Source organism: Camelus dromedarius, chromosome 12 (genome assembly GCF_036321535.1).
Source record: "Camelus dromedarius isolate mCamDro1 chromosome 12, mCamDro1.pat, whole genome shotgun sequence".
Lineage (NCBI taxonomy): Eukaryota > Metazoa > Chordata > Mammalia > Artiodactyla > Camelidae > Camelus > Camelus dromedarius.
Genome location: NC_087447.1, coordinates 50,225,097 through 50,247,137, shown reverse-complemented (window position 1 = coordinate 50,247,137; position 22,041 = coordinate 50,225,097). Strand labels below are relative to the sequence as shown.

The window sequence follows — 22,041 nt, the reverse complement described above, 5'->3', positions numbered from 1 at the left end:
GCGCCCCTCCTGCCCCTCGTGGCTTCTCGCCCGCCCGCCCCTCCCCCCGGCTCGCCGGCCTTGCCGAGCCGGCCGGCCGGCCTGACTCCCCTCCCCGGCCCCGACGGGCGGGCGGGCTGCCCTGAGGAGGCGGGGAGGGGAGGGCTGGGCCGGCCGGCGGGCGGGCGACGATGCCGAACTTCTGCGCGGCCCCCAACTGCACGCGGAAGAGCACACAGTCGGACCTGGCCTTCTTCAGGTTCCCGCGGGATCCGGCCAGGTGAGCGGCGGGCGCGGAGCTGGCAGCCCGGGCCCTCCTCCGCGGTGCGCGCTGCCAGCCGCTGGCCCCGAGAAGGCTCCGGGGCTGAGAGGGGCGTTTGGTAGGGGAAGGTTGCTGACCCCAGCCCCGCTCCGAGGTGGGCAGGGGCCCTTAAGCTGCGAGCAGGCGGGCTCTCGGGGACCTCGGAGCACGTGCGTCCGCGGGGGCTCGCCGCATAGGGCACCACCCGAAATAGGCAACTGGGGCTGCCTGGGCAGCATAAGGTGGGTTCTCACCCTGGTTGACTTGCTTTGTGACCTCTGGCAAGTCGCTTTCCTCTCTGGGCTTTACTTTCCCCAGCTGTCAGAAGAGGGACTTGGATTCTATGGTTGTGATCGCCGGGGCCCTTCCACCCCTGGGACAGTGTTTCTTTTTGGAGTCCAGCCACGTTTGATCTCAAGTCAAGTCACAACTACCCCTTCCTTCGGACTTGTTCATGGTTCAAATTCTGGCTCTGACCGTCACTCATTATCTCAGTTGGTTAACGTGGGGATAACGGGTCGGAGGGGTTGGGGCGGAGAACGCGTGAGGGCCTGGGAGTTGGTATTGAAACCTCTTCCTTGAAGTAACCCACACGCTCTGTCTTGTATTTAGAGAGTGATAGCGCAGAGACTGTGTTTGAAAGGCTGAGGATTTTTCCGTGGCCACTCTTGTTGATTCATTCATTTCAAATCACTGCCTACTGTGTGCCAGAGCTCTAACGTTAGGTGCTGGAAATTCAGAGATGAGTGAGACAGTGCTGCTACCTGCAGAAAGCTCACAGTCCCTTAAGGAGACATATATAAGCAGGCGATTACAGTATAGCATGCTGCTAATTTATTAGTTATACAAATATTTATTGAAGGCCTACTATGTACTGGGCATTGTTCTGAGCATGAGTGTATAGATGAACAGGTCAAAGCCTCTCCTTTCATGGGGTTTACATTCTAGTGGGGGAAAATAAACAAGGAATATACAGCGTGTCAGATGGTGATAAGTATGGAAAAAACGTAAATGTTTGCCAGGGGTGCGGTAGGGGAATAGGAGTAGCAGGGGAGGAACAATTGCTGTTTTAAATCGGATGATCAGAGAAGGCCTCACTAAGAAGGTGAATTTGAGCAAAGACCGGAAGTGGGTAAAGGGGTTAGGCATGGAGATATCTAGGGGAAGAGCATTTCAGTCTGTGGAAGCAATAAATGCAAAGGCAGGATATGCTTGTTAGAGGTACATCCATGGGACTACTGAAGCTGGTGTAAGGAAGGAGAGAGAGGGAAAAGATGAGACCAGAAAAATATGTGTGTGTGTGTGTGTATGTATTCGGGGCAAATTGTGTAGACCACTGTAGGCCATGGAAAGCACTGTTGCATTTATTCTGAGGGAGATAGGAAGTCATAGAAGGATTTAGGACAGAGACCTATACTTTGAACAGGATCACTGACTGGTTGTTAAATACATTGTAGGGAAGCAAAGCTGAGAGCCGAAGTCCAGTTAAAGGCAATTGCAATAATCCAGGTTAATAGAGGAGGAGGTGGTAAGTAGTTGCATTTGAGATATGTTTTGAAGGTGAAGCCAACATAATTTGTTAATGGTTTAGATTTAGATTGTAAGAGAAAAAGAGTAGTCAAGAATGACTCAAAGATTTTTAACCTGAGTCTTTATGGAGCTATGGAAGACTGAGAGGAGCAGGTTTGGTGGAGGAATCTTAAAAGTTTGATTCAGGACATGTGAAGTTTGACAGGCCTGATAGATACTCAAGAATAGATGTCTTCATACCATATCTAGAAATGAACTCAAAATGGCCCATATTTAGATCCGTGATCTAAGTATTTACGAGCTAAAACCATAAAAAGATATACAAATCTGGAATTTAGAGACTTCCAGACTGGAGACTGTAAATAAATATGGGCACTCTCAGTTTATCTAGGGTATTTAAAACCATAGAACCAGGTAAATAAATCAGGGTAGGTCTGAGAATTGAGCCTTGGGGTGATTCTAGTGTTTAAAGTTCAGGGAGATGAGGAGGAACTAACTGAGTGAGGAATAGCTGTTGGGTTCTGTGGGAGCAGAGAAGGGAAACATCTTAATCTGACTGGACCTTACCCCATTAAGCGTTATCTTCCTTTGACCCAAATTTTATCCCAGGGGCATTCTTGGCAGTATATTTCACTTGCATAATGAGGGCACCACTAATCAGTTTTGAACCACAGATTGTTTGTGACTGTAGGTAGTTAATACTCTTTTCATTATATTCCTTAGAAGGGGAATATGTCCTATACAGGCTTGCAGCCTCAGATTTAGAAGGAGTCTTTAGATCTAGTGCAGTATCCCTTGAAGTGCTGGAATGCCCTCAGTGGCTTTTAAACCTCTTTTGGGTCTGTGTCCCACATTGAGAATCTAACATAAGGACCCTTGAGAAAAGACGTAGACATGATTTCTTATCAAGGTATTTATGAATGCTTTAGGGGCCCTGTGCATTCCTGACAGGTGGGCCTTTGCTAAGACACCTCCAGTGCCAGTTCCTCTGCTTTGTGAGGAGACACTTGAGGATTCTGGATAGATTTGGCTATTGTTTTTTCCTTGTGTTGAGTGGAAATGTGCCTGTCTATAATCTATGCTTTGGAGGTCCTCGTTTTGTCCTCAAAGTGACAGTGAACAAATCTGTGCCCTTTTCTATGTAAGAGCCCTTTGAGTATTTCAAGACCAAATTACGAACTTCTCTTAATTCTTTTTTAAAAAACATCTTTATTAAGATATTCACATACTGTACAATTTACCCATTTAAAGTATACAGTTCAGTGGTATTGGATATCTTAACATTATATTAATTTTTTAAAATTTGATAAAATGTATACAGTTGTCTCTTTATCTGCAGGGGATTGGTTCCAGGACCCCCTGCAGATACTAAAATCCATGGATACTCAAGTCTCCTATATAAAATGGCAGTAGTATAACATAAAATTTGCCATTTTAACTATTTTTAAACCATTTTTGAGTATATAATTCAGGAGCATTAGTTACATTCACAATGTTTTACAACCATCACCACCATCTATTTCCACAGTTTTTTCATTACCCCAAGCAAAAACTAACAAAAAAGCAGTAACTCCTTTTTCCCCAATCCACTTTAACTCTCCATAAATCTGTCTATTCTAGGCACTTCATACTCATATTATATGAGTAGAATCATATAATAATAATCCTTTTATGTGTGGCTTATTTTACTTAATATAGTGTCTTCAAGGTCTTAACTTCTTATTCAAACCAAATCTCAATACTATAGGATTTCAAATTCTACTGTGTTTGACAGTTTCTTTTTCCCTATGCCCATAGTTAATTATAATAACGAAATAGTTTCTAGAGTTTATTGAATTAATAACGGTATTTTTAGAGTTTTTGGTTATAATTAGTTTTTTTTTTTTCTGTAAATGGTTGTAGGGAAGATTGATAAAAGATGACATTGCCAGCCTATCTATTCTTCAAAAGTTAACTCACATTGTTAACTAATAATACAGATAGATATATTTAATGCGATTGAATAGTACATTTTCCAATCATATTTATAAATTCTGTGCACATTTTTAGGAACAACTATTTAGAAGTAACTTAAAATTTAAGCATTAATTAATAAAGGGCACAGAGTGAAATTTCATACCCTAATACCTTATATTGGTTTAGAAAAAGTGGCATTAATATACTTTTTAAGAAACATAAAATAATAGAATCAAATTACCTTAGGACAGTGGCAGGGAGATAGATTACCTGAAATTAAAGTTAAAAAAAAGTTGCCTGAATAGTGATTACCCAAGGATGACTTGACTAATGCCAAGGCTTGGCAGGAACCTGGGGGCAGTTCACAATGGAGCATATCCCCAGATTAGGTGAAAGTACTTTCATATGATCTCATTTAATCCTCCAAACAATGCTGCGAGTTATACTACTACTACTACCACCACCACCACTGCCACTGCCACCACCACCACTACTACTGCTGCTACTACTCACCACCACCTACTACTCCTTATAGAATACTTCATATTCTGTGTGCCAGGCACTATTCTTTGTGTTTTATGTACTTTATTTCAGTTAACCCTTGTAATAAATTTTGAGGTAGTTGCTGCTTTCAGATGACCAAATCAGGCACAGAGAGGTTAGCTAACTTGTTCAAGTTAGCTACAGAGGTTAGCTAACTTGTTCAAGGTCCTATTTAAGGCCCTAGATGTAGGATAAAGTATGTAATATTACCCAAACTTATTTGACCATGAAACGTCTTTTTTTTTTTTGAATGGAACAGTTCTTTGTGTTCCTTGGAATATGTTTTAGAAATGCTGCATTAGTAGGAGACCACTGAAGGAAAAAATTACAAAAGTTAAAAAGGAGTGGTCAGTGATGATTGAATAGTACTGAAAGGGTGATTAAGATGAGGATAGAAAGTGACCATTGGATTTGGCAGGATGGAATTCATAAGTTTTAGCTGTTATGGGTAGCGGTGATGAAATCTTGTGCCATCCCACTCTTTCCTGCCCAGGATGTGAATTACTCCTTTGTCCAACTTACCCACACTGTATGTGCTACCCACCCATTAGTATTGGAAAAAAGATAGTATATGTAGGGTTCAGTACTATGCATGGTTTCAGGCATCCACTGAGGGTCTTGAAATGTATCCACCCCACCCCACCCCCCTGAGGATAAAGGGGGACTACTGTACAGAGAGGTAGAGGAGTCTTACCTACCTGGGTGTGTGTGTACATACTCACATATGTAGTTGTATGTGTATACAAATCTAATCGTTTCAAATCTGAAGAGTTTCCCTCAATAAGTGACATTTGAACTAAGATATGAAGGCTGATATTTGCATAGGCTTTCCTTTGCAAAGGAAGAGAGAAAAAAAGTGACAGTAAGAGGATCTTACGTTGAATAAACAGCATGGAAACAGCCCTAGGATAGAAATGATCACAGTGCATTCATGAAACTGAAATAAGGCATGGGAGGGGGCAAAGAGAGTGAAAGGGTGGTGCTATATGATAATGGAAAAGTAGACAAGGTCTGGATTGTACAGAATTATATAAGACATGTGAGAAGTTGGTTTTTTATCCTAAGAGTAATGAGAAGTCACTAACGGATCTTAAGTAGGGAAGGATGTTCTCAAATTGGCTTTTTAAAGTGTTTACTACATGGAGAAGGGGTAGAGAAAGGCACAAGAGTAGTTTGGGAGTACATGGATTGGGGGAGTCATTCCACTCTGCCAAGGGAGAAAAAAAAGGCTATAGAATCTAGAGCACAGGGTGCAGAACAATGAAAGGGAGAGCTAGGACAGGGAAGACACTGGTTTAAAAAAAATTGAGAGATAGCTGTGTAAGTATGTATATACTTACACATAAACTGGTAAGTATATATACATATACACAAGTACATGTATGTATGTATGTAAAAAAGACTTGTCATATGTAATTTTTATAACTTATTGATGTAAAACATACATACACAGAAGGTCACAAATCATAAGTGTATGGCTTGTAAGGTTTTTCAGAGTAACATGTCTGTGAAATTGTTGTCCAGATTTAAAAAACATAGAATATTACTGACATCCCAAAGTTCTTTCCTGTGAATCTTTCACTCATTATCGCACTCTCTCCAGTAGTAGCCACCGTTTGACTTTACACACATTAGATCAGATTAGTTGTTACTGAGGAAAAGGGGAAGAGTAGGGGGGAGCTGGGTTTGTTTTTTGTTTTGGGGTTTTTTTTGGTATATGACATACATTGAGAAAAGTGCAGAAATGATAGTCTAGAACATGATGAATTTTACAAAATGAACATACCCAGGTAATGTTCGAGATATACAGCATTACCAGCACCTCAGAAGCCTCCTTTGTGCCCATTCCTAGTCGTTACCTCTCCCCAAAAATATATCCACTATTCTACCATTACTGTGTTGGAGGTCTCCAAGTCCACCCCCATATTCAGAGATTCACTAGGACTCTTGGAACTCAGTGTATAGCTATACTCACAGCTAAGATATATTACAGCAGTATAGTAGGAACACACATCTGAATCATAAGGGGGAAAATACACAGGTAGGGTGTGGAAGGATCTGTGTATAGGCTTCTTTACACTCTCTCCCTCCCACGCGGGGTCACACAGAGCCCACTTTACCCCAGCAGTGAAAATGCAACATGTGTGCCATGTTTTCTGCCCAGAGAAGCCCATTAGAGACCCAGTGTCCGAAGTTTTTCTTGGGGTCTCATCACTTGGATACTCTCTGCTTAGCATGTACTAAAATTTCAGACTCCCAGAAGGAAGACAGGTATTCATTATAAGTCATACTGTTTGCACACAGTCTGGGCATCATGAGTTACTTTATCAGTTAGAGAAAGTTTTATGTAAGTGTAGGGAATTATTTACTAGCCAAATTCCCAGACACCAGCCAAAAGACAAGCCTTAGAAATAAGCCTTTCTGAGGATAGCAATCTCAGGCCTGCTGTGTTAACTCTTTTTCTGCACAATCACCATAGATGAGTTTTGCCTGCTCTAGAGCTTAATATGAAGATAATCACATAGTATGTACTCCTGGCTTATTTTGCTCACCATTAATGTTTGTGAGATCTAGCTAGTTCATTCATTCCCATTGCCAAGTAGTATTCTGTGTATAATAGTATACCACAGTTTATCCTGTTCAACTTTGATGGGCAAAGTTGTTTCACCTTCTCATCAGCATTTGGTATTCTTTCTTTTATATTATAGTCATTCTTATGGGTATGAAGTAATATTTAGTTGCAGTTTTAATTAGTGTGTTAATTGCCTGTTAGAGTCTCTTGCCTATTTTTATATCAAGGTATCTGATTTATTTGTAGTTCTTCATATTTATATTTTGGATATGAGTGTATTGTTGGATCTGTGTACTGCAGATACCTTCTTCCATTTTGTACGTTGCCATTTCACTCTTAAATGGCTTCTTTTAATGATGAAAAGTTATTAACGTTAAAGTAGCCTAATTAATTCATCTTTTCCTCTAGTTTGCTTTCTGTTGCCTTTTTAAGAGATCTTTATGCTAAGGTAATGGAGATTGTCTCTTGTGTTCTTTTAGAAACTTGTTTTACCTTTCATATTTAGCTCTACAGTTTACTTGGAATTTATGTTTTGTATATGGTATGAAAGTATAGATCAAGGTTCATTTTTTATATGGATATCCAATTCAGGACTATTTATTGAAGAAATTTATCTTCACTGCTGTGCAATGCTGCCTTCGTCTTAAGTATTTACAACTCTTCCTTTTGTTCCATTATTTTATCCTTGTGCCAATTCCACACTGTGTTAATAAGCCTTATAATAAGTCTTAATATCTGGTAGTGTAAGTCTTTCAACTCCCCCCACCCCAAGATTGTCTTGACTCATCTTGGTCCTTTGAATTTCTGTGTAAAAATGTTTTAGAATGATCTTTGTCATTTCTCTCTCTCTGTCTCTCACTCACTCTCACACACACAGAGACATGCACAGAAGATTTGTTAGGATTGTGATAGTATTAAGTCAGTAAATCATTTTGAGAATTGATATCTTTAGAATTCACTACACCAGTCCATGAACTAGATCCCTCTATTTATTTAAGTTATTAAATTTCAGGTATTGCACATCTTTCACTAGGTTTATTTCTAGGTATTTGATGTGGATCACATCGATGTAGTTAATTGGGATCTCTGCCCAACCTATTCTTGATTGAAATCTGAGTGTGTGTTTTTTTTTTTGAAGTATAGTCAGTTTACAATGTGTCAGTTTCTGGTGTACAGCACAATGCTTCAGTCATACATGAATATACATATATTCATTTTCATATTCTTTTTCACCATAACCTAATACAAGATATTGAATATAGTTCCCTGTTTTATACAGTATAAGCTTGTTTATCTACTTCATACATACCCTTCTGAGTGTTCTTTCTATCAAAAAGAAATAATACAGTAGTGCTCTGTGTGGAAAGTCTCCAGAGATTTAAGAATTAAAAAACAAACTTAACTCTAGCAATATGACAAATTATCTTATAGTGAGAGTTTTTATACCAAATAATTTAGATGTTGAAACACAAAATGTTTATAATCGTATTGCACAGCTATGTAAAAATATGATTAAAATATGGACATCTTAGGCATCATTACTATATCTAGTAATCTTGGTCAGATGAAATGCTGTACAATTTAGATGTGATTTTAGTTTAGGTTAAATAGTCAACATTTCACCATGATTTTACATATTGAAAGTGGAGGGAATAATGTGTCAGAGTGTGTGTGTTTAGAGGCTATTATATTAAGACGTAAGAAAATGTAATTATAAAATGAATATGCTTTCAAATTTGTGACACTATATATTCACGGCAGACTTATCCTTAGAAACTTGAAGAATGAAGGAAACATCTAGCTGGAATCTTTAGAAAATTACTTAACATTTCTGTGCCTTCATTTCTTCATCTGCATGAGGGGATAATAATAGTACTGTCTTGTTCTGTTTTTTTTAATCAACTTATATATTAAATTTTGTTTTCCTGAAATTTCTACCAATAGAGCTTACTTTTACATGTTTAGGTACATAGAACATTCCTTACCCCTTTGGAGATGATTTAGAACACTGGCTCTTAATAAGTGCATATGATGCAGTAAGCATTATGATGATGATGATGATGATGTTTTTCTACAGATATTTTAGCACCAAGAGGGTATGAACGTTGTCTCATTCACTATCTTTAACACCATCTATGTACTAGATTATCTAAACACAATCCCTGCATTCATGGAGCTTGCAATCTAGTCTGTACATATCATTGTAGATAATGAATCATGTTTATAATAAAGCCAAGGAATACAGCTATCATGCTTCCATAAGAAACTCTATTTATTTATAGAACATCTACTTAATAATGTTACTGAGGGGAATGTTAAGCCATTGGTCTCAGGGTTGTGCAGGTTTTTGCTTGTATTGCTGATGATTGAGTCCTCTTTGATGCTAGAAAGTGCTGGGAATTGAAAGACTCAGGTTTAAGTTCTAGTTTTGCTGTTGATTTTGTACATGACTCTGAGTGAGTTACTTCTTAACCTTGTGTATAATTGAATGTACTAAATAATTTTAAGGTTTCTTCCAGCTTTCGTTTTGTTATTAATCAACTTCTCCAAATTATGCTAATGTTCTTTGGGTATAGGGCAGCAGGAATCCATTGTCCATAATACGTATTTGTCTTAAAACTGAATGCTGAAATTTAAATGTAGAGCTCATATTCCATAATTGTACTTTGGCTTTATTTTTGTAGGTGCCAGAAGTGGGTGGAGAATTGTAGAAGAGCAGACTTAGAAGATAAAACACCTGATCAACTGAATAAACATTATCGATTATGTGCCAAACACTTTGAGACTTCTATGATCTGTAGAACTGTAAGTAACCAGAGGGCTCATTTGTTTGTTTTTTTGTTTTTAATTTTTTCTCCTTCTCTCTCATTCACTCACTCACTGTCTGGTTGGAAATGTAAATACATATTAATGTTGGAAAGGATCCTTACACCCTGCCACTTTTTTTTTTTTAAGATGAAGACAAATTTGGAGCTTAAGAGTATCTATTTTGTTCTTAAAAACCTGTTTGTTGGTTTTTTTATCCTCCTATTTCTGATGCCCCATTCCTACTCACCAGTGGTAGCCACTTTTAAACTTATGTTGCCTTCTGAAAATTTTAGATGATTATAAAAGTGTATATTTAAAGTAAAGTTGGCATTTTTTATTTGGAACAGCTTCTCTAGAGCTTTTTTGTGAGTGAAATCTTCATCAAGGAATAGAACTCTTTGTTTTCAAATTTTGTGTGTACTGTTAGAACCCAGCCTCAATTTTTACATGCTAGATACAGCAGAAAACAAATCATGCAATTAATGTGAAAAGACATTTTCATCAATAATTTGCAAATTCACATCAAGACCTGAGTTTCTCAGCCTTTCTACTGTTACCTATGAATCTGGCCAAGTCACTTTCCCTCTCCCAATTTCTAATGAAATTAGACCAGATGATTCCTGCGGTCTAGGATTTTTAATCCTCTGTGATTCTGTTATTGTTATGATTCATAAAAGTCACAAATAGGACAGATTTGATTGAAATGAAGCTGACTTGAAACACTGAGAACTAGTTAGGAAGTCAGTTTTGTTAAGCAGTATATTGTTTAGGTATGAAAAATGTATCATCTCAGATATTGGGATAGACATAAATTTGATTTGAAGGTACACTATATATTGTTATGCAGCAATTTATTTTGATATTTTTTTCAGATACATTTTGCAGAGGCATCAGAAAACTAAAGAATGATTGGGTTATTTTATTTCTCAAAATTAATTGAAGCAGATACTTGTGAAGTCATTGGGAGGTGAGCCAATTCCGGTTCAACAGTTTAATCACGAATATTTGAGGGATAATTTTGCCTTGCTTTGTTAAGAGGGTAATAATGATCAAAATAAGAGATTTCATATGTTTAAAAGGCAAATTTTATGTTCTTGACATTAAGTAAAAATATCCCAAATTATTCTTTTTAAATACACAAACCATATGCATTTTAATATTTTAATTTTAGTGATAAATATGGTCTCTTAATTAATTACAGTAAGATTAATGTGAGAAATATAAAATACAGTTTACTCTTATATTCTTGTTTAGTCAGAGCATAGAACAGAACTATTTTTGCTTTTTAAATGTTCACATAATTCTTTAATCTTGACTAAATTAATGCAAATATGAGAATTTTTTTTCTACACATTTGGAAGAAGGTATTGCTATTAAAAGCTGGATTATCTAATATTTATACCCAGAGGTTTTAAAAGTTTTGACTTCATTAGTTTGGCAGTTAAGATCTCATCAGTAGACATTTGTGGCTAGTTCAATCAAAGCCAGATATTATTTTTGATCCTAGAGTAAGATCACTACTTTATGCTCAAACCTTAATTCAACAGTTAAAGGTTAAATCTTGATACTGAATTACAATTCTCATGCACATGTATAGCCCTTTTTGGCATGCGTACTTATAAATAGATGTGAAAAGTTGCATGTTTTTGCTCTGTATGTTATTTTCTGGTCCATAATACCTTTGCTTTTTAGTAAATTAATTTTATGTGAATTAAAAAAAATTCCTTAGAATGTTTTAGCCCTTCCCTCTTTATTAATTGGTAAGATATCAAGAGTTGACTGTATATTGGATATGTTTGCTTTTTCAGATATTTGCTAAGTAGGAAAGATGAGACACTTGGAGTTTAGTATAGTTTTTGTTTCCTTCTATGATTGTGTCCCTAATCAATCCCTGATTCAGACTCCCAAGTAGACTCAGGATAATTGGCCCAACACTAGAAGCTGAGTGTCATTAAGAAATAGATTTTCTTCTTTATGTACTCAATGAAGCATGGGATTGAACTAGAAAATACTGAATCTAGATAAAAATTCTTCCCAAATGTGTTTAACAGTTCTTTGGATAAAATGTAAGATAGTGTGTTCCCTTTAGTTATATATTTTTCCTTCATATTTTCCTAACCTTCTTTCCTTGGGTGAAAAAACATAGGAATTGTTATTTTTGTTAGGCATATACTTTGAATATGCCTGAATAGTCAGCTTTGAAATAACACTGCTCCCAAGAAAGCTCTTTAAACTAAAGTGTGTCTTGTCTTTATCAGTGCAAATTTGGGAAGAAATTAAAGGCCCTGTTTCTTTGGACTAGCTAGGGGAATGTAGTAGCAGTTATTCATTTGTTACTTTACTTCTTAATAAACTTCTTATCCCTACCTGACCTCTGGTCTGGCTGTAGAAGACTATCACTATCTCGTATGAATCTGGTTTCTAGCCAGATTGGATTAGATTAACAGGAATTAGGATAGAGAATGGTCACCCTTCAGTGATAAGAACATTAGAATTAGAAGCAAATTTAGAAATACCTAGTTCAGTGTTTGCAAAAGTGTGACTATATATATATCACTTGTGATATGAGTGATTTCAGGTGGCACATGAGTCAATTTTTATCTTAGAAGTTTTGTAATATGTGTTAAAATATAGCTAGCTCATCAAATCATTATTTTATAGTCTTTATTGTTTAAGACGATGTTAACTAGAAAAGTGAGTAGATTATGTAAAGGTACAGATGGTTATATAACTGAAATGGCAAACATTATGATCATTGCTATGTAAATAACTTCATTTTAGGAAGTGTTATTCTAATTCAATATATTAAATTTATTAAGAAGAGGAAACAGAGTCCAAAAAGGGAAAGTATTTGGCCAGGGTCTCAGAGAGTATTTGGCTAGGGTCTCAGAGTAAGTCGCTGGTAGAGTTCGGACTAGCCCCAAGGTCTCCTGGGTCCCAGTCCAATATTATTTCATGGTGCTTTGATGTTTCTTAGTAATAGTAGCAAAAGTGGACTGAACAGCAGGTAATGGAGGGAAGAATTATAGAACATAAAAGAGGATAGATTATTTGAGAAACTTTTGTGCCTGCTCATGGAAGGGCAGAACAGATAAAGTAGCTGGGAGATTGCATTAGAAAAATACATGCAAAATGCAAATACATTTTATTTTTTATGCAGAAGGGCAAATGTAAAAAGAGTTGGAAATAATAAGCTGATCTGGACTAACATCATCAGTTCTGCATCTTTAGAGTTGGAGTTGAAGGAGTATTGGGAAAATTGTTAACATAGAATTTCATTTATGTGTAATACATTTTTAAGGACTGTCTCTGAATTAACATATTTTTCTTTTTCAGAGTCCTTACAGGACAGTTCTTCGAGATAATGCAATACCAACAATATTTGATCTTACCAGCCATTTGAATAATCCGCATAGTAGACACAGAAAACGAATAAAAGAATTGGTATGTCAGTGTGCTTCCCCATAATATGAAATCAAGTATAGATGCATTCATGTTAAATTTGAACCAAGTTACTCTCTACTTCAAAGGTAGCATTATGGGAAATGAATGCTATGGTTATTTTTGAAGTAGCCTCAACACAAGATGATTAGTTTGTTTTAGTATTTAAATTGGAAAATCTTCCTCAGATCTAGCTTGTTCACACTCATTGACTTGAACCAGAGTGTGCTGTTAATTACAGACCCCCAACTCATTCTCTTCCAGGGAAGAAGGGGGAAAACACTTTTTCTTCTGCAGTAAGGGAAGTGGAGCTGAGGTATATTTTCAGAATTCATCACAAAGGGATAAAGAAAAGGAAAGTTGAGACATGGATAGTTTTACTAGAGATAAGGATTCTATAATTATTGAGTACTGACAGGGTTTAGAAAAAGCTTTTATATCTCTCTATGTGGCATCTTTGTGCACATTTTTATATTCCTTTAATATCCTTTAGTTCTGATGATTGAAACCTACCTGTTTTTTGTTGACCTCAAATGAACAAAATTAAATTACTCAGACTCCTCAGACCATGGCATTCTGTTATCATTACCACCAGCAGGACCCTTATTTTGTTTATTTTTTCCTTCTTCCAGTATTAGCATTCCTATTCCTCCCCTCCCTTATGGTATCCATGTTAGTGTACTTAATATGTCATTTCAGTTCACCCACTATGTGCTTTTTTAAGATAACATTTATCCAATTTTCCTCATTTTCTTCTGTGTTTACCTTTCATATTTCAATCTTTGATCCATTTGAATTTGTATGTATGGTGTCCAGTAGAGATCTAATTTTATTTTTCTCTTTATAGAGATCAAGTTTTCCCAACATGGCCTATTAATTCATCTGGTATAAGATACCACCTCTGTCATATACCAAGTTTATGTATATGCTAGGCTGTTTCTGAAAACTCTTACTATATTCCATTGGAAGATTTGTTTGTTTGCAGCTATACTACACTGTTTTTATTACCATTGCTTTATAGTATCTTTTACTTTCAAATAGAGTGGTTTCTTAACTCTTCTTTTTTGCAGTTGTCTTAGCTATTTGTAGATCTTTATTCCTCCAAGTGAATTTGAGCATCCCTTTGTCAAGTTCTAGAAATTCTTTTGATATTTTCATTATTAAATGCTTTGAATTACCATCTTTACAATATTAATTAGTCCTATACATAAATAGAAAAAAATAAAATAGCTATCAAGTAACAGCAATCATTGACAAAACTAAATACTAATTATTTGGAAAGACTATTAAAATACTTCCAGGAGTACAAAAAGTCAAAGATTTGAAAAAATTTCAGTATTTTTGTTGCAATTCTTTAGAAGAATTTGTACATCCTTCCTTAGATTAATTACTTTCTAAATACCTTATGGTTTTTGTAGGTATAGATTATGTATTTCTGGTTGAGATTGTTTCCAGCAATTTTGAAGACCCTTTTTAAAATTAATTCTAATAGTCTACTGAGTTTTCTATTTAGTTGGTTGTATCATCTACCAGTAAAGACAAATTTGCCTCTTTCAGTTCTTCCAATTTTAATTTGTTTCTGTTGCCTGTCTTATTGGTTAGTCAAGAGCATCTCTAGTACTGTATTGAATAGTCCCAGTAGTAAGTAAGCAAGCTGGTCCACTTGACTTGTTCCATTAAGTATGATGTTTTTGTTGGTATTTTTAGATAATTTTTATTAAGTTAAAGAAATTCTCTGTATTTACTTCTAGTCCTCATATTCAGAATTTTAATCATAACTTGTTGAATTTTTCAAATACTTTCATTGCATCTGTTGAGTTCTTTTTTTTTTTCCATTCTTTAAAGCCATGAATAACATTGATGGATATTCTGATGTTGAACTATCTTTGCATTCCTATGATGAACCCTAACTGATTACAGTATATTTCTCTTAATTTTCATACACTATTCGGTTCAGTTGGTCAATATTTTATCAAAAGTTTTGCATTTATAATTATAAGTGTTGGCCGATAATTTTCTTTTCATGTACTCCTCTCATCCAGTTACGATATCAGGGTTCTGTTAGCCTCATAAAATGAGTTGGATAGCTTTTCTTTTCTTCTCTCTTAATTTTTCTAGAAAAACTTGTATAAGGTAGATACTCTCTGCTCTTGATAGTTAAGTTGAACTTGGTAAAACCATCACAGGGCTTGGGGTGGGTGAGGGATTATTTTGATTACCATTTCCATTTATTTATTGGTTTCTCTTTCTTCTTGGAGTTTTATATGTTTCCAGCAGTTTATGAACTTCATGTAGGATTTGGGGATGCTTTCCTTTCTCTACTCCTAAAATTATTTTAGTGGTCTTTTCAAAGAAACAGTAGTGAGTTTTATCACTGACTGCTGTACTTGTGAGTTGTTTTATTGGTCTCTTCTTGATTTGAGGGATTTACTTTTAGCTTCTTGAATGTTTAACTCATATTTATGTATATTCAAAGCTATAAATGTCTAAGTATGTTGTAGCTGTATCCTACAATTTTAGACATGTAGTGTTTTCCTTGTTCAACTATGAGTGTTTTGTAATTTCCCTTTTCTTTAGTATAAAATTATTTTTGTTTTTAGTTTCCAGACATGGGCTTATTTTTAAAAACTTTCCCCCTAAATGTTAACATGATGCACAGAGGGTACATATAGTCTGTGTGATATTCTTTCTAATTTTTTTGCATTCGTTATTACTATTAAAGTCTGATGCCAGCCTGATTCTTGTTCCTTTTTAGGTGATAAGTTTTTTCTCCCTCAAAGCCTTCAGTATTTTTTTCTTTATATTTGACATTTTCAATTTCACTAAACCATATTTAGATGTGAGGTTTTTTTCTTCCCCAGACTAACATGTTTAAGTTCTGAGAAGTTGTCAGTTTTTATTTCTCATGCATTTCTTACCCTATATTTATTGTTTTTTCTGGGACTTCTTATAGCTTAATGCTGACACTATACAACAGTCCTCCACATCAGCTTTCTTCTTAGTAATACGTACCAGGAGTGAGGAGTTCAACCACTTCCCATCCTGTAGCTATCATTTCCCTGTTCCCTGCCCCTTGTGGAACCTCAGATACCTTATGGCAGGTGCACTCTTCCAGATCGGCCATCCTTGTAACTCTGCAGCCCATAGGATAAAAAGGGAATGTTCCAGGTTAGCTAGCCTGCTTATGTTTCATGTTCTTAGTATCATGTTCCATGCTGCTCAGCAGGTACCGTACTGTCTCTAGCTGTAACTGGTACTGCTGCTTTCTTGCCCCAGAATAGTAATGGGCTGGGTTGTGATCTAAGAATTGTAGTGGGTTAGAGGGAGAGAAAAGGACACTCTGGGAAGTTCTTCCTCAGTCTAACTAACCTTGTATATGCCACTTAGTTCTCCATGTTGTATGTATCTATTTCTCTTCCATATTGGCACTCTGTCACTTTCTGCTTCCCAGAGATTTCTCATAGCTTTTGTGTTGGGTTCTGGCATCCAGCAACTCTCTTTTACGTGGCATTCCCCCAGGGTTTGATCGGACAGGGGGCATGGTTCATGGCCCGTTGAACTTGACCCCAAGTGCCATCATATATTTTCATGCCTTTTATTAGCCAGTGAACACTTGTAACTCCAAATTATGATGATTCAGATACAAAGCAAGTTAAATGATGTATTCTTTACCCTCTAGTATTTTCTTATAAGCTTGGAATCATTAGCAAATTATTTTTCTGGTTTTCCTGTCATCTGTCTATATGAAGAATGTATTCCTTATGAAGAATTTTTGTTCTTGAAAGAATTAAATTTGACGCATAGTATGCTTTTTACTTGTGAATCTGTGATGATATACTAGAGTTCAGTTTTCTCAAAGTTTTTTATTTTTTCTTGTCATTTAGAGTGAAGATGAAATCAGGACACTGAAACAGAAAAAAAGTAAGTGATAGTGTTAATGACTCAACTTCTGAATGCCTTTTTAAAAGGCCTTGACCTGGTAAGGACAAATAAATATGTTTTTGTCCAAACATCTACTGTGAGAATGATGTTAGAGTGTGGTAGGCATTGTCCTGTGGTCTGGAATTGTCTGTGAGACTGAAGTCTTAGTTCAGTTTGTCTTCATTGGGTGCCACTATGCCGTGCACTTGGCCTTCTCCCCACTAGGTGCTCCCAATGTGGTAGGGGTGGCAGGCACACAGGCAGCATGTCCTAGTGTAGGGAAGGAAAGGAGCAGAATCTCTGTCCATCCAGTGTGGTGCATGCTAAGTTCTTGGTAAATATTTAAGGAATAAATGTTGTGGAGACACTTGGCCTTATAGAGGGCAGAGTCACAATAACCATTACCCAGGTACTGATGCCTGAGCCGTGTCACCAAAGGATGAGAACCAGAAGGTTTTTTGTTCTTGTCAGTTATTAGCAGTACTCCTCTTTTCCTGCCTCCTCCTCCTACTGCTATTATTATTATTAACATAACTTTTTATTGAGTACTTACTGTGTGCCAAGTCATTATTCTAAGTGCTTTACTTATATTAATTCATGTTATTCTCACAATAATCCTGAGGGTAAGTACTATTATTTCCCCCCTTTATAGATGAGGAGACATGGACTCAAGCAAAGAAAGGAGGAAAGAGTATTCTATACAGTGCCTTAAAACAGGGTGCCAGATTTGGGGAACTACGTATTTATTTTGTTGTTGGAGCTTCTAATAACCCATGATGGTTAAAAAGTGAACCTAGAGGGACCACAAGGACCAGGACTTTTGTGTATGACTATGGTCAGGACCCTTAACCTCAGGGCCTCAGTTTTTTTATCCAGATATGAAGAGAGTAGGCTAAGATTTCTAATATTCTAATATTAGCCCTAAAAATTGCATGAGTATACTTTATATGGTATTAGTTTGTATAACTGCCTCATCTCCCATATAAAAGTATAGAAACAGTGTCAGCGTGGACCTTGGAGCCAGATAAGCCTGGATTTGAATTTCACCTCCATCTGTGACCTTGGGCAATTATTTACTGTCCTCATTTGTCAAATGGGGTTGATACCGCCTGGCTGTAGAGGGAGCAGTGTGCTACATGTAAAATGCCAACACAGTGTCTCAATAAGTATTAGTTTTCTTCCCCTTTCATTTTCTGATGGCATGGACTGTCTGTTATTGCTCTGTATATGTGATGTGCCTTATTAAGTTTATAAGAAATTATTCCTCTCATAATAGCATTTAACATGTAGGATTAAAATATATCCATTCACAGTGTTTGTCTCCACCACAAGAGTGTGAGTATCTTCTTTTAATCTCTGTATCCTAGTCTATAGTCTAGTAGGTGCCCCATGAGTGTTGAATGAATGCATTTATATATTTTAAATATTTAACCAATCAAAAATGTAAAATTTTTGTTTGTATGATTCTTTATGAGCCTGTTTATAAAATTAATTCTTTGTTTTGCAGTTGATGAAACTTCTGAACAGGAACAAAAACATAAAGAAATAAACAACAGCAATGCTCAGAACCCTAGTGCAGAAGAAGGGAGTGAAGAGCAGGATGAAGACATTTTACCTTTAACCCTTGAGGAGAAGGAAAACAAAGAATACTTAAAATCTTTATTTGAAATTTTGATTCTTATGGGAAAACAAAACATACCTCTGGATGGACATGAAGCTGATGAAATCCCAGAAGGTCTCTTCACTCCTGATAACTTTCAAGCACTGCTGGAGTGCCGGATAAATTCTGGTGAAGAGGTTCTGAGAAAACGCTTTGAGACAACAGCAGTTAACACACTGTTCTGTTCAAAAACACAACAGAAACAGATGCTTGAGATCTGTGAGAGCTGCATTCGAGAAGAAACCCTCAGGGAAGTGAGAGACTCTCACTTCTTTTCCATCATCACTGACGATGTGGTGGACATAGCAGGGGAAGAGCACCTGCCTGTGTTAGTTAGGTTTGTCGACGAAGCTCATAACCTGAGAGAGGAATTTGTGGGCTTCCTGCCTTATGAAGCTGATGCAGAAATTTTGGCTGTGAAATTTCACACTACGATAACTGAGAAGTGGGGATTAAACATGGAGTACTGTCGTGGCCAGGCTTACATTGTGTCCAGTGGATTTTCTTCCAAAATGAAAGTTGTTGCTTCAAGACTTTTAGAGAAGTATCCCCAAGCTGTCTACACACTCTGTTCTTCCTGTGCCTTAAATATGTGGTTGGCAAAATCAGTGCCTGTTACAGGAGTATCTGTTGCATTAGGAACAATTGAGGAAGTTTGTTCTTTTTTCCATCGATCACCACAATTGCTTTTAGAGCTTGACAGTGTAATTTCTGTCCTCTTTCAGAACAATGAAGAAAGGGGCAAAGAACTGAAGGAAATTTGCCATTCTCAGTGGACAGGCAGGCATGATGCTTTTGAGATCTTAGTGGACCTCCTTCAAGCACTTGTTTTATGTTTAGATGGTATAAATAGTGACACAAATATTAGATGGAATAACTGTATAGCTGGTCGAGCATTTGTACTCTGTAGTGCAGTAACAGATTTTGATTTCATCGTTACCATTGTTGTTCTTAAAAATGTTCTATCTTTTACAAGAGCCTTTGGGAAAAATCTTCAGGGGCAAACCTCTGATGTCTTCTTTGCAGCCAGTAGCTTGACTGCAGTGCTGCATTCACTAAATGAAGTGATGGAAAATATTGAAGTTTATCATGAATTTTGGTTTGAAGAAGCCACAAATTTGGCAACCAAACTTGATATTCAGATGAAACTCCCAGGGAAATTTCGCAGAGCTCAGCAGGGTAACCTGGAAACTCAGCTAACCTCTGAGAGTTACTATAAAGAAACTCTAAGTGTTCCAACAGTGGAACACATTATTCAGGAACTGAAAGATATATTCTCAGAACAGCACCTCAAAGCTCTTAAATGCTTATCTCTGGTACCCTCTGTCATGGGACAGCTCAAATTCAATACATCGGAGGAGCACCATGCTGACATGTACAGAAGTGACTTACCTAATCCTGACACGCTCTCTGCTGAGCTGCATTGTTGGAGAATCAAGTGGAAACACAGAGGGAAAGATATAGAACTTCCATCCACTATTTATGAAGCCCTTCATCTGCCAGACATCAAGTTTTTTCCTAATGTTTATGCATTGCTGAAGGTCCTATGTATTCTTCCTGTGATGAAGGTTGAGAATGAACGCTATGAAAATGGGCGAAAGCGTCTCAAAGCATACCTGAGGAACACTTTGACAGACCAAAGGTCAAGTAATTTGGCTTTGCTTAACATAAATTTTGATATAAAACACGATTTGGATTTAATGGTGGATACATATATCAAACTCTATACAAGTAAGTCAGAGCTTCCTACAGCTAATTCAGAAACTATTGAAAATACCTAAGAGACTTTAAAAATAGGCTTTCTCTTATATTTGATATTTGAAAAAGAAATCTGTAAGAAATTTGAAGATATCTTACAGAAAAGCTTGTCAGGTGTACATAGGCCACTTAATCACTGAGTATCTTGACCTATAGGCTTCCCATTGAGTACATTAGTCATTGATAATCTGCCTGTTTGAATGGCCCCTGTTTGAACTCTCATGTTTTGGACCCCTAATTGTTCTTCCAGAAAGTGGCATTGAAAGTACCATGTTCCACCTCTGTGTGATCTCTGCTGATGGCACTTTGGAATTGTTTTAGTTAAAGTCATTTTAGACATAACATTTATCACTGTGGATCCAATTGTTGGGTATTAAGTTATCAGTTGTTGGGTATTAATTGTTGGGTATTAAGTTATCAGTTGGGAAGAAATAAATTTTGAAGAGGTGCAGGAGGAAGGAGTACATTTTATAAAACAATGAAGCTCATGACTGACCTTTAAATAGTAGGAGTTTTAAGTACGTTGTTAAAAATCTGTAAGGGACAGTTAAGGGAATTATCAGACGGTAAGAGAAACGTGTAAGCTCACCAAACAATTTCAGTGTAGATTTTGTCATTATCAAATGAACTTAAAAGAACAAATTATAGTTAAAGTTTTAATGAAGAGCCTGCCATTGTTTCACATCTGGTTGTTGCTGTTTACATTCCTTTGTTGAGCCTACATCTTCATCAGTTTTTTGGCAGATATATTTGAACACTTCTGTTTTATGGTCAAGACAGAATCAGAGGCCATGGATACTGACAACTGATTTGTCTGTTTTCTTCTGTCTTTTTCCATGACTGTATCTACTGCCTCATCTTGATTTACAGGCAAAACCTAGAAAACCTACAAAAATAAATGTTTTGTGGTTTATCTAGGAATAATACAGAAAATATTGCTATTATTTTTGGTGAATAAAATCAATTTTGTATAGTTTATTTCAACCTAAATAAAATGTGAATTTTGTTTAAAGTTCAGATACATTATTTTTGGGGGGTACAAAACAGATTCTTGGGGTAAATGCTCTTCGAAAATATTTATCACCTCAGTTGAAGTTTGGGGGTGTGTGTGTGTGTGTGTGTGTGTGTGGTTTACTACTTAGGGAATTAAAAAAAAGACATTTTCACTGTGATACTATTAAATGTAAGATTTATCTAACTTTTTAAATATTATATGCTGTATGGCCCCTAATACAAATTACTAGGTTTTGCATAATTGTTGCTGGCTCAAATGTAAGTGAGTGAACATGGCAGAGACGTCACTGAATGATATTATGTTGAGATAAGTTAGTGTTATTTGAGTTCCAGAGAACAGGAAGGGGGTATATTTGCAATGTGCCGGGTATTAATGATAGGCAGCAGTGTATTTCCCTGTTGTGGACAAGCCTGGTGTATGTGTCAAATCAGGATGCACTACTCATGCAAATTATAAGAAAGATAACAAAGTTTTATCTCATAGCCAGAGCTCTAAGAAGTGCCTTTGTCCAGAACAGAAGGAACTGGTCAGATTCATGATGGCAGGATGACAAAGAA

The 22,041-nt window shown here is 36.7% G+C and overlaps 1 protein-coding gene across 1 annotated transcript; it reads left to right on the top strand.

Moving 5' to 3' along the window:
- The first annotated feature begins 57 nt into the window (after positions 1 to 57).
- On the top strand, positions 58 to 21,481 carry THAP12 (THAP domain containing 12). Its single transcript, XM_031460387.2, has 5 exons — positions 58 to 259; positions 9,566 to 9,686; positions 13,026 to 13,133; positions 17,015 to 17,051; positions 18,559 to 21,481. Exons 1-5 carry the CDS (start codon positions 171 to 173, stop codon positions 20,490 to 20,492), a joined length of 2,289 nt encoding a protein of 762 aa, XP_031316247.1. The 5' UTR covers positions 58 to 170; the 3' UTR covers positions 20,493 to 21,481.
- The last annotated feature ends 560 nt before the right edge of the window (positions 21,482 to 22,041 follow it).